This window comes from Myotis myotis, unplaced genomic scaffold (genome assembly GCF_014108235.1).
Source record: "Myotis myotis isolate mMyoMyo1 unplaced genomic scaffold, mMyoMyo1.p scaffold_m19_p_13, whole genome shotgun sequence".
Classification (NCBI taxonomy): Eukaryota; Metazoa; Chordata; class Mammalia; order Chiroptera; family Vespertilionidae; genus Myotis; species Myotis myotis.
The window spans coordinates 23,094,793-23,107,763 of NW_023416317.1; the positions used below are offsets into that span (position 1 = coordinate 23,094,793).

Genomic DNA, 12,971 nt, shown 5'->3' on the forward strand with positions numbered 1-12,971 from the left:
TTTTGTCCCCACCCTGCTTTCCTGCCAGCACACCCTCTATCCCCTAGGTGGCCTCCACAATCACCCGCAAACATAGCTACTTGGGTCCCTCCAAGTCTTCCCAAACAGTCTTTTCCTTACCTGGAATTCCCAACTCCCAGTTCAAGTTTTTTAAACACTCTTAAATACTTCCATTCTGGCAAATACCAATGGTACCACCTGGCAAAGCAGAAGAAATGCTCAGGAGGTGGGCAGTGATTAGAGATATCTTAGCCCGACTAGCATGTGTCCCTGTCTCAACCAGGGACATAGGAAAGCATCTCCTCTCCTCCTGCATCTCTGTATTGAGGCCACCATGACATCCCCCAGGCAGCCCCCTGGTCCTCAGTGCCACCACCAGCTCCCCATTCCCCACATCTCACCTGCCTGCTTCTGTTGTCAGTTCCTATAGGGCTGTCTCAACCCGCCCTACACTTGGCAGTCTTCCTTCCTCAGTGAAGGGTGTATAGTTAGGACTAGCGGTTTGTCATGTATCTCACACAGATGCATGCACTTACATCCTCTCACACTGTAACACTCCCCCAGCCTGTCCTCCCAATCCTCTCCTGGTTTTTCAGCCAGAATCCTATAGCCTTCAGTGGCTCTTCAGTCCCAGAAATCGACCTTTGCCCCACTGCTCCATCGCAGCTGGTTCCCCTAAGAGCCCCAGAGAATGTCCTCCAGGCAACGCCTGGCTCTTCTATCAGACTGGGGTCTATTGCAAGGTGCTGCTCATCACCATGACCTTGTGCGAGTCACTTTGCACCAAGCCCCATGGCTGGTGTGTCTGTCAACCCATCCAAGTCCAGTTTCTTCCCCTGAATGGTTTCTCAGAAACTGCTAAGCCAGGCCAAGCTGCTGAAGTACCGGGTGTTTCTGCTGATAATCTTCCCTCCATTGTCGTTCCTAATCTTCCCCTCATTGTTGTGGTAGAGGCCTCAGAAGGGGTCTCGGCTTGTGTGAGTCAGGGACAGGCTCGCCTGGGCGCAGGGAGGTGGGGTGGGGCCTTGGCTCTGTGAGTCCCTGGGCTGAGCTGGGCCAGCAACTGGGCTGAGATGCTGTGTTTGCCAGGGGGTGAGGGGGTTTGGCATGGAGGGCAGATGGCCGCTCTGCTCACCCCCACATGCTGTACTTGCTTTGTGCCTGGGCTCTGTCCTCAGCTCTTTGTCACAATAACCACACAGGCTGGGGGCTCCTTTTGTTATTCTCATTTGCAGATGAAGAAACTGAGGTTCAGAGATGCCAAGTAGCTTACAGGGACATGCACCCAGGTCTGTGTGCCTGTTAGTGAACCTGCTCTGATGTCTCTCTGGGTTCAGTCCTGGATGAACCTTGCTGTAGAGCCTCGGCTTTGGGGTCTGGGCTGGTTTTGAGTCCCTGCCCCACACCTCTTGCCCACTGTGTAACGCTAGGCTAATCACTTCCCCTCTCTGTGCTATAGTCCCTTTGCACAATGAGGATGCAGGTGCCTTTCCTGAGGAGGTAAAATGAATCATAAAGGATTTGGGACCAAGAAATGGTTCTGCTCACTCCCCCTCCCCTCCCCACCCCAGACTCACGCCATGGCAACACAGGGACTGGGGGCTGCTTTAGCTCTAATTGCCTCCACCCAGAAGCAAAGGATGGGGGACTGTCACAAGTCAAGTGCTGCCTGCCCGCAGAGACTGACCAGAGCCTGCTGCCCACAGAGCACTCAGCTCTCGGGACTCCTGTCTTCCTCACAAGCAGAGGCTGGATCTCATTTACGTCACTGACCCCAGGACAGGGCCCAGCACATAGGCCTTTCTTTGGCAGGCAGCATGGGGGAGAAGGAGTACTAGAGTCAAGAGACCCCAGTTCAGGTCCTGACGCTGCCACTTCCTTGCTGAGTGACCTTGGGTAGGTTACTTCCCCTCTCTGAGCCTCAGGGTCCTGGAGGCCTGTAAGTGCTGGGATTGGTGCTGTTACTCCCGGGCCCTCCGTCCCTGTGAGTGAGTGTGGGAATGAAGGTAAGCCCCGTGGGGAGGAAGGCCAGGGTTAGGCTTGCTGTGGTCGCCACGGCCAGGGCCACTGAAATCCCCCTTTCCTTGGGCTTCACACCATCGTGTCTACCCCATGCAGTTTGTGTGTGTGGAAAGCCTTGTGACTGCCGTGGTGGACATGTACCCGAAGGTCTTCCGGAGGGGCTATCGGCGGGAGCTGCTGATCCTGGCCCTGTCGGTCGTCTCCTATTTTCTGGGCCTCGTGATGTTAACGGAGGTGAGTGTTAACGGAGGACAGGCACCGGGGTGAAGTGCCTGGGTTTGGGGTTGGGCAGGTCTGATGTCATATCCTAGTCTGGAGTGGAGTAGCTGTGTGTCCCAGCCAGGTCTAGTGCCTTCTCTGTGACTCGGGTCTTTCATCTTCCCAATGGGGTGTTGTGGGAATCTCACGGAAGTTCTCAGTGAGTCTCAGCACAGTGCCTTGCTGTGTAAATGCTCAGCTAAAGGTCACTGCTGTCATGACCAGGAGGAATAAAGCTCACAGAGGAGAATGCTGGGATTGATGCATGGGCCACCCCAATAGTCACTTGTAACTTCAAATAGTTACTGTTATTGGGCTAAAGTTCAAAGCAGAATTTTCTGGAGCATCTCTGAGAACAGACACACACGATGATGTTTGGCACGTTCAGGCGCGGTGTTCTAGCTCCAGCCCTCCTGTGCGCCCATCTTCTTGTCTCCAGTGGGCCTGTGGGTGAGGAGGAGTTCATCATGACCCTCAAATTAAGACTGCACCATAAAGTCATGTTTCTCTCCCCCTCCTGCAGCCATCCTGCTCATAAATACTTTTCAAGTACCTTGGGAAGGTGACATTAGGTATCTTTCTCCCTCACTAAAAAAAATTAATTTAAAAAGCAAAAAAAAAAAAGAGAGAGAGAGAGCCTGTTGCTTAGCGACAAGAAGAGGTTTATAAGAAACATGGGAAGAAATGAGGAAACGCAGAATCAGTCAAAGTAGCTGCTGTAATACCGAGATCCGCCCATTGAACCTCCTCGTCTTCTACTTCTCAGCCAAATGCTGCTGCCTCCTGGAAGCCACCTCTGCTTTCCTTCCCCACAGCACTCTTTCCCAGCTCAGCCCAGCCTCCCTCCCACCGTTGCCCCCAGCAGACCCTGAGGTCCACAGAGAGACCTTGCTTGGCTCTAGCCCCCCAGGGCCTGCTGGAGTGGGCACTTGCTGCGAGGTGGCTGGTGTGATTACTGCTCCTAGTCATTGTCACATTAACGGGAGTGATCATCAGTGTTTGAGCAAATGAATGGTGTGGCACTTTTTCTTGCCGTCTCGCTTCTCCCCAGGCAGAGGAACCGGGGCTGCTGTGAGCAGGGCCTCATTAAGTGCTGATTAATTATGCAGAGTCTTTTGTCACACACAAATTAGGGGTTAACCTGACGAGTTAAAGAGGCTGATGAGGACAAGACTGCAAGAGCAAGCATTGGCATGGGCAGCACTGGCTTGGCGCAGGCAGTGCAAGGTCCTTGTGGCCTCTGGCCCTGGGCACCACCAGCTCTCGGAGCCTTCATGTCTGCCCTCCACCTGAAGCCTCGGGCTGCCCAAGGGTGCCTGGCAGCCCCCAGGGCCCTGCAGGAAGCCAACACTTGGCTGCCTGAGACCATGACTTCACATGTCGCCCTTCTGCCTCCACAGAGGAATATCGGTGCAATCACACAGGGGAAGTTCAAATTGCCAAATGGGCCGTGTCGGCCTCGGCCTTCACAGTAATTGCTGGCAAGAGCTTCTCCCTCATTTATAGACATTTAAAGCTCAGCTTATGTTCCACCGAGGCAGTATAGTGGGTGGTTAAGGGCATGGCCACCTGGGTTCACTCCTCGGCTCTATGACTGGCTAGCTGGGCGATGTTCAGCAAGTGTTCTCACTGCTCTGTGGCTCCGTTTTTCCATGTGCACATTGGGGATGACAATAGTGCCTGCCCTGTAATAGGTCAGCTGAGTGTGCACCTCCTGGGCCTCCCACTGAACTTAATCATCACAGATTTGTATATTACAGATCTGGCCCAGGTCATTCCTATAAAAATTGCCTGCACACCTCGATGTGCCACGCCTGGGCCAAAACGGGGACACAGTGTAGACAAGCCAGTCAGAGTCCCTCCTCCGTGGTCTCTCACTCTATACAATTCAGTTTGCACTTACAGGGGACCTGCTGTGAGCCAGGCTCTGTAATGAGGGCCATAAAGAGGACTGGTGTGCCTTCCCAGCCGGAGCTCAGCACCAACTGAAAGGGGAATACTTTTTTAAATTCTAAGTTCATAAAAGCATGCTGTGGAAGCCCAAAGAAATAATGAGGCTGTCAGGGAGGGCTTCTTGGAGGAGGTAGCATTTGAGCTGAGTTTTGAAGGAACTTACAAGTGAAAGGGAGCAGCATGTTCAAAGGCAGAGCGGTGAGACTGTGCCTCAGTCTGTCCAGGAGGGAGCATGTTGAGGGTGGCTGGTGGTAAGGGGTGGTGAGGCCAAGTGAGGAGGGCGGTCCTGATTGGCAGGCTTAAGGAAGCCAACGGGCAATATCAAACTGTGGAGTGGCATGGCTGCATTTGCATATTAGCAAGGTCCCTGTGAAAGCTGGTGCACAGAAGGATTGGCAAGGTTGAGGCTAGGGAGGAGGCAGGGAGGTTGTTAGCGCCATTAGGGAGAGGTGCTAAGGCTGCCCAACCTCCAGTCTCTGATTTCCTGTGTTGTTTCTAGCATTGGGGAGCAAAGACAAGAAAAATCATTATGACCCCAACAATTCCCAGAGGATGGTGTCTTAGGGGTGCCCAGGGGGAGAGGGTGCAATGTTCTAGGGATTAGGGGGAAGCAGTCTGCCCTGGTGGATGTGACTCCTGGCTGATGGTAGGCACAAGGCAGAGCAGAGGGCCCTTCCCAAGGCCAGCTGGCTGATCCTGCTCCCTCATGTGTCTGTCCATTTCTCTGTCCATGTGTCTGTCCTCTCACCCCATAGGGTGGCATGTACATCTTCCAGCTCTTTGACTCCTATGCCGCCAGTGGGATGTGCCTTCTCTTTGTGGCCATCTTTGAGTGTGTCTGCATCGGCTGGGTGTACGGTGAGTCACAGCCAAGCCCGCCCACACTTCTGTGGCATCAGTGCCCAGGACACAGGCGCCCACAGCAGGAGTGGGCTCAGGTTCTCTGTGGCCCGTCTCCATCAATGTCAGCCTCATCCTCCTTCCCTTCAGAGACTCCTTGGCCCTTCCTACATTCCTGCTTCTATATCCCCACAACACAGAGAGGGGTTTCAGGTTTAGGGACTATGACCTTGGGCCAATTCTTTTACCCTGAGACTCGGTTTTCCCATCTGCAGAATGGGGTCATCATTATGTCTCCAAGTAGGAGATAATGTAGGCAAAGCAGGCAGCACATTGCCTGGCCTCAGTAAATACCTGCCTTCTGGTCCTCCTGTTCCTGGAACGAGTTGGACATTTGATGATGATGGATATTCCTTCTGTGAACTTGGCCCTTGCAGCTACTCTGCTCATTAGCAGCCCAGCCAGGCCCTGGCCTCCATGCAAGTCAGCCAGCACCTCACCCTGCTTCTCCAGAGACCACTTTCCACCTCTCTCCCACAGACTCCTCACCGTTTCCTGGGCTTCACTGTCCAAGGTCAGGAGGGATCCTTCCAATAGCAGATCAGAATCCCTCCTTCTATAGTTCATCCCGAAACCTCACATAGGTATAACGTCTTGGGAGTTTTAAGCAGTAATGAACCAGGTCCCTGCCATGATTTGTCTGTGTCCAGCTGGGGAAAGCAAACCCTTCTAGCCTTCCCTCTGAGTCTTGTACAAATTCTCGGGTGTGTGCCTGTTTTATTCTGAACAGGAAGCAACCGCTTCTATGACAACATCGAAGACATGATTGGCTACCGGCCATTGTCGCTCATTAAATGGTGCTGGAAGGTCGTGACCCCCGGGATCTGTGCGGTAAGCGACCACACACCCAATCTCTTTTCCACTCCAGACCTGGCTGAGCTAAAACTGAGGAGGTGACATCACCTGGGTGACCCTCTGTGCGCTCAGAAAGTCTGAAGCACCTGGGCTTGGCGAGGGAGGGGCCTCTCCCTGAGGTCCGTGCTCTGCCACCAGCTTGCTCAACTCTAAGCAAGTCACCCCCCTTCTCAGAGCCTCAGGCTCTATACTTGCAACTGGGTGGCTGTGACCTGCCTCTATGAGAGGCATTTGGCTTTGTTGTTAACTCCGAAAGCAGCACAACTGAGGGTAGCGTTGGGGCTCCCCCTCTGCCCTCTGACCGGACCGTGGAATCAGAGGCCTTCATGACCTGATGTTGAATAAGAAACAACCCATTGCTCTTCACCCAGTTCTTGGCACTGGAAGTATCTGAAAGCATCTTCACCGACCATTGTAGTTCTGAAAGGCAGCTTTGAAACCAGTCCCAAGAAAGAGCTAGGAAAAATAAAAATCCTGATTGGGCAGAGGCTCCTGGGGGGTGGAAGAGTCCCACAGCCCCAGTGAGGTCCTGGGATCTGTGGGGGGTCCTTTCCCTGTGTGTCTTATGTTGGTGGGATGGGCCTCAAATTCCCTGTGGACCAGGGCAGAGCCTTGCCTCTCCAAGGCTGTCCCATGGGATGGGTCCTCTCCACTCCTGGCCTCCTGCACACTAGCCCCAGGGACCTCTCCCCATCTCTCCGCAGAGCATCTTCATCTTCTTTCTGGTCAAGTACAAGCCCCTCAAGTATAACAACGTCTACACCTACCCCGCCTGGGGCTACGGCATAGGCTGGCTCATGGCGCTGTCCTCCATGCTCTGCATCCCCCTCTGGATCTTCATCAAGCTGTGGAAGACAGAGGGGACGCTGCTCGAGGTGAGAGGGGAGGAAGAAAGTCAGCAAGGGTGGCCCGAGAGGCCTGAGGTGTAGGGCGGGGCTTGGCTCTGCCTTGGACAGGCTGGTGAGCAGGGTTGAGTCCGTGGGCACTTCTCTGGGTCTCAGTTTCCTCATCTGGGCAATGGGGGGGATGAGAGCAACCTCCCATATGTCTCTCAGCGAAGTCAGATCCTCCTTGATAGGTGTTCATCATGACCACTACGCAGAAGCGGGGTTGAGCCTGCTTCTCTGAGCTCAGCCTCAGTTTCCTCATCTGTAGAATGGGGACAGTGATAGTCCCAAACTTACAGAGGTTTTTGTGAGGACTCAGTGAGTTCATATAGGGAAAGCACTTAGACCAGGATCTGGAACAGAGAGTGACCAGGTTAGCGCTTGCTGTTTCGTTAATGCATTAAGGACCCCATTCCCAGGGCAAGGGAAGAGGACCTAATATTTGGAGACTGCTACCTATTCCATGTCATCACCCTGCCAGGTTTTCTCCTTTAGTCCGCAGAGCAAATCAGAGTGTTGGCATCATTTTCTCATTTAATACGTAAAGAAACTGAAGCTCAGAGAAATTGTCACACAGCCAAAAATTAGCAAACCAAAATTTTTTATTGAGATGTAGTTAGTATACATTATACTCATTTCAGGTGTACAACATAATGGGTCCCATTAAGTGTAGTTAACATCCATCACTACACATAGTTACAGTTTTCTTTTTTTTTAAATTTTGTTTTATTGCTTAAAGTATTACAAAGAGTATTACATATGTCTCCTTTCCCGCCCCCCTTGACATCCCCCCGGCCTCCCCTACCCCCCAGTGTCTTGTGTCCATTGGTTATGCTTATATGCATGCATACAAGTCCTTCGGTTGATCTCTTACCCCCCATCCCGCCCCCCACCCTCCCAGCCTTCCCGCTGCGGTTCGACAGTCTGTTCGATGCTGCTCATAGTTACAGTTTTCTTCTTGTGATGAAAACTTTTAAGAGATGCTCTCTTATCAGCTTTCAAATATGCAAACTCAGTATTAATTAACTGAAGTCACCATGTACATTACATGCCCAAGACTTATTTTATAGCTGAAAGTGTGTATCCTCTGACCCCCTTCACCCATTTTGCCACCCACTAATCTGTCCTCTGCATTTGTGAACTCGGTTGTTTGTTTTGGTTTTTTAGGTTCCACATATAAGTGAACTCATATGGTATTTAGCTTTCTCTGACTTATTCCACTTAGCATAATGTCCTCAAGTTCCATCCATGTTGTCACAAATAGCAAGATTTCCCTTTTCTATGGCTGAATAATATTCGTGTGTGTGTGTGAGACATTTTCTTTATTCGTTCATTGATGTACACTTAGGTTACTTTCATATCTTAGCTTTTGTAAATAGTGCTGTGATGAACATGGGGTGCATATGTCTTCCCAAGCTAGTACTTTTCTTTTCTTCAGATAAATACCCAGAAGTGGAATTTCTGGATCATCTAGTAGTTCTACTTTTAATTTTTTGAGGACACTCCATACTATTTTCTGTAGTGGAAACCAAAAATTGTCAAATAATGGTATTGAAGTATGTTTAAGTATGATAAAATTCACGCATTTGGGGAGTACAATTCAATGATTTTTTAGTGACTTTCAGCATGGTGCATTTATCACCATGAATCAGTTTTACAATATTTTCTTCACCCTAATAAGATCCCACCAGCCCATTCACAGTTAACCCTGTTCCCACCCCCAGACAACTACATGTCTCCACGGATTTGCCTGTTCTGGACACTTCCTCTCAGTGGAATGGTGCATTATGTGGTCTCTTGGTGGCAGACTGAATTATAACCCAAGCCATCTTATTTCCAGAACACTCGCTCTATGTTTACTCTCATTTCCCACCTGCTGGCGGATCAGATGGTTTGAGTTAGTTTCTTGCTCAGTTAGCAAACTGCAGTGTGCCAGACACTATTCTAAGCCATTTACAAGCACCGAGACATTTAATCCTCATAGCAATCCTATGAGGTGCAAGCTCGTATTGTCCCCATTTCACAGATGAGGAAGCTGAAGCACAGAGAAGTGAAGCAACTTACCCAAGGGCACACAGCCTCTAAGTGGTGAAGCAGAGGCTGGGAAGTCTGTGCTCTCATCCCCTGATTTTTATGGGCTCATTTCTCTACTCAGCTGGCTGCACTCATTTGTGGGCCTTATCACGCCAGGGATCTCGGGGGTTGACCTTGATCTCCCAGAACAAGGTCAGTGGGAGATGGGGTTGAGGGGGTGTGTGTAGACACCCGAATGTGATTGCTTATTCAGAATCGGCTTCACTTAGCCTGCTTGCTCACCAAGGGGCCTGGGCTCCAGAAAAAGCTATGCATCCAGCCCAAAGGAGCAAGCCTGCTTGTGCTCCCAGAGTGAGTCAGGCTCCTTGGCACCTGCAGGAAATGTGGGTCAAGGGCAGTTGGTCAATTCTGATTTGGAACCAAACATATCCAGGGGAGAGTGGGCCTGCAGCCCTAACACCTCGGCCACCACAAGCCCCACCCAGCCTCCCAGCGGCCTTTCGGTATTTAGAAATGCCAGTGTCCCCTGAAGAGTTCTCCAGGTTTTCTCAGGCCTGCCTTGGAGGGGAGCGAGAGAGGAGGGAGCGGCCACTTTGCTGAGCTCCCTCTGTCTCGCTAAGCTCTCATATCTGCTGCACAGAGATGGGGCTTATGAAAGACAGTGAAGTCTTCGGAGGTTTCCAGCCCTTCCCTACTGGGAGAACTTGTGTCAGTTCATCTACCCCCCTCCATTTCCAGAAGGCTCTGCCAACTGGCAGGAAGGATCTGGAAGGAAAATTGGGGTCAATAGCCCTTACCTCAGAGAATTGCTGTGAATATAGATATCCTGTGCTAATTTGTGGCTAAATCAACTAATCTGAGCCTGGGGATAATCCTAGAAGGCATGTACCAGAATTATCCCCCTTTGACGCCTGAGGAAACTGAGACACAGAGATGTTATTTTTGTGCCCTGGTTAAATGGTAGATCTGGGGTTCAAACCAGGTGCCTGGTTCCCAAGTCCATGCTGTTAACTCCTGTCCGGTGTCAGGAGCCTGGTGCCGTGCCTGTTAACCCCATTTGGGCAACATAGGTTCAGCCTCTTCGGCCTGGCAGGATCTGCAAGAGAAAACAGAACCTTGATCACGAGAAATCAGTCACCCAAACATCTTCCCAGCCTTTCTGGGGAAAGGGTTTATGCCCAGAAAAGATCTCTTTAATCCTGGCCTGGTTTCTTCCCTCGAGGGACCTAGGGGATGCACAGGAAGCTGAGGTATGGGACCCCCAAGGCAGGGCTGTGGTGGCAGGAGTGAGTCTGCCTGTGGCCTCCACTTCCTCCTCAGTATAGTGGGGCAATAGCCATTCCATTCGTGCCCAGCCCGGTGCCGGCCACACTACAAGGTGGATGAGGCTGTGGCTTTGAGTGTTGGCACTAGTGATAGTTCTGCACCTTCCAGTTGTGGCCCAGGGAGCAGTGGCACACACACATGCTCTCCTGGGTGGTGGCAGCATGAGGACATCCCTTTTGTGGGAAATGCTTCCATTTATCCAGCAGTCGTTATAGAAAGCCCTAGAGATGCCTTCGCTCACCCTCACAATAGCTCTGCCAGCAGGTACTATTACCCCATTCCACAGATGAGGAAAAGGAAGCTCACAGAAGTTAAATGACTTGCCCAAAACAGATAGTGAGTGGCCGCTCAGCGATTCGGACCAGCTGCTCTGTCTCTTCAGAGGGAAGGGGTGGGGCAGTCGGCCCTGATTGCACCTCTCCCATCCTAGTCACCTACAGTGGGCCAGGTACAGGCTAAGCACTTCAGCACCCCCTACTCCTTACCAAATGCCAGGAGTGGGTATCTCCATTGTCCCCATTTTCTGGACATGGAAACTGAGTCCCAGGGAGCTCAATTCACTATCCAGGAAAGCTCTAAGTGGCAGAACTGTGGCCTGGACCTCAATCTGATTACTCCAAGCTATCCCTCTACCCACTGCCCAACCCCCGTGTTCACCGTGAGGCTGGGAGAGGCCAAGGCAGGCCCCAGGGCCCTGGCAACCACTCTCACACAGCTCTTCTCCCTCCACTCCAACCACCTAGAAATTCCGGAAGTTGGTGATCCCCAGTGCTGATCTGAAAATGAGAGGCAAGCTTGGGGCAGGCCCACGGACGGTGATGGTTAATGACTGTGACGCCAAACTCAAGGGCGATGGGACCATTGCCGCCATCACAGAGAAGGAGACGCACTTCTGAGTGTCCACCTGCCACCTCGGATGCCTCTGCTTCCTTCTCCTTCCCCGGGGGTATGAGAGAGCACCTGAAAGCGTACTTCACCTAATGATAGAGGCTTGCTCGTTTTGCACAGGACTTATTAACAAGTTAATTTTAAGGTGGTTGTGTACACTGTTTTAAAGTCACATTCCCCTCCTCGCCCCCAATTATCATGTAAGTAACATTACAAAGAGTTAATACTGTACAGGGACTAGCGGAATCTTGTGCTAGGACACTTTTAACCGGTGTTTTCTAGGGGTTAAGAAAAAAAAATGTATCATATGATCAAATTTTTATACTCAGGCTGTGGGCGGGTGGGGTGGGAGCGATGCCTGTCCTCCTGTCAGCCTTTTATTCAGCCAGTCCATGCCCCATGTTTGTCCCTGCCCTTTGCTGCCCACCTCCTCACCACCTCCAGGAGTGGGGGGCTTTTCCTTCAAACCCTCCCTTACCCATCCCCAACCTCTTAGCAGTGGGTTTGCAGACAGCAAGGCTGTGTCCCGAGAAGAAAAAGTCCCCTGGTCCTACTGAGTGGCTTGGGCACGCCCTTCCACTCCCTGGGCCGGTTTCCCTGTCTCCTAAATGCGAGGGCTGGGCCAGGCGATCCCCAGGTCCTTCCCTGCCTGGCAGCCTCTCTGGGGGATTCTTGCTGATGCCTTGCTGGCTTGCAGATCTGCCATTCATCTTGGATGCTTCTGAAGACTCTCAGGTAGTCATCCTTGCACCCACCCTCAACCGGCTTGTTTTAAATCAAGTTTATCATGGAAACAATGTGGTGGTGATGTGTGTTTTCCCCAAAACTCTAGTTTGATTTCACCCGTGAGTGGTCTGTCCTCTGGAGACCAGCCATGTTCTGACCCCTGTCGGGCTCCTCCTGCTCTGCCTCTCTCACCCTCAGCTCTGCCTCTCTCACCCTCAGCTCTGCCTCTCCACCGGAAGTGGCGCTGGCTGGGGTTGCCTGGGCGCTGGTTCTCAGGCTTAGGAAGCAGCCTCTATTCTTCTTGCAGCTGCACATCCGGCCGATGTCCCAGCCAGGAAGGACCTGCACTGTAGGATGTTCCCCCAGCCACTCAGGAGAAGGAGCTATGGGGGCCTGGAGCCTGGTTTCATCCTCCAGCCCCTGCCACATCTTCTCCCCCTGGCTGTCCCAGGCAGGCCCTCCTCTCTCCTCTGCCATCCTGATACCTCCGTTCCTCCCCCTCCTTCCTGTCACCAGCAGAACCTTGGAACCTTGAGGAAGCTTCTTCCCCATCCTTTTCTGGGGAGCCTTCCTGCAGCCTCTCTCCCAGGTGCTGAGAAGCCTCAGTGCTTACGAAGGGCAGCCTGGGCTCCCTGCCCCTCCTCTGTGCAGGCCCGGGCTCTGGGGGAAGCTGGCTCCTTCCATAGCTCTCTGGATGATTGCTCTCCTTTTTCTTTAATTGGATTTTACATCAAGCCTCTACCTTGGATTCTGAGTTATTTGGGGAAAGGGAAAGTGCATTCTTCTTTCTTTTTTTTTTAATCCTCACCCAAGGATATTTTTTCCATTGATCTTTAGAGAGAGTGGAAGGGGGAGAGAAAGAGAAGGAGAGAGAGAGAGAGAGAGAGAGAGAGAGAGAGAGAGAGAGAGAGAGAGAGAGAGAGAGATGTGAGAGAGATATGTCGACTGGTTGCCTCCTGCACGTGCCCCAACCTGGGCCAGGGATTGACCTGCAACCAAGGTAGGTGCCCTTGACCAGGAATCAAACCCACAACCCTGCAGTCCATGGGCAGACACTCTAACCACTGAGAAAACCAGCAAGGGTGGAAGGTGCATTCTTTATCCTTTTCCTTTATGCTCCCA

The 12,971-nt window shown here is 51.9% G+C and overlaps 1 protein-coding gene across 1 annotated transcript in view; it reads left to right on the forward strand.

Moving 5' to 3' along the window:
* SLC6A11 (solute carrier family 6 member 11) overlaps positions 1–12,665 on the forward strand; it is a 104,443-nt gene extending 91,778 nt beyond the window's left edge. Inside the window, exons 10-14 of the mRNA XM_036332184.1 lie at positions 2,119–2,256; positions 4,989–5,091; positions 5,864–5,964; positions 6,693–6,863; positions 10,979–12,665. Of these exons, the coding sequence (XP_036188077.1) occupies positions 2,119–2,256; positions 4,989–5,091; positions 5,864–5,964; positions 6,693–6,863; positions 10,979–11,131 (666 nt within the window). The 3' untranslated portion in view covers positions 11,132–12,665. The remainder of the gene's footprint in view (positions 1–2,118; positions 2,257–4,988; positions 5,092–5,863; positions 5,965–6,692; positions 6,864–10,978) is intronic.
* Positions 12,666–12,971: the final 306 nt, after the last annotated feature.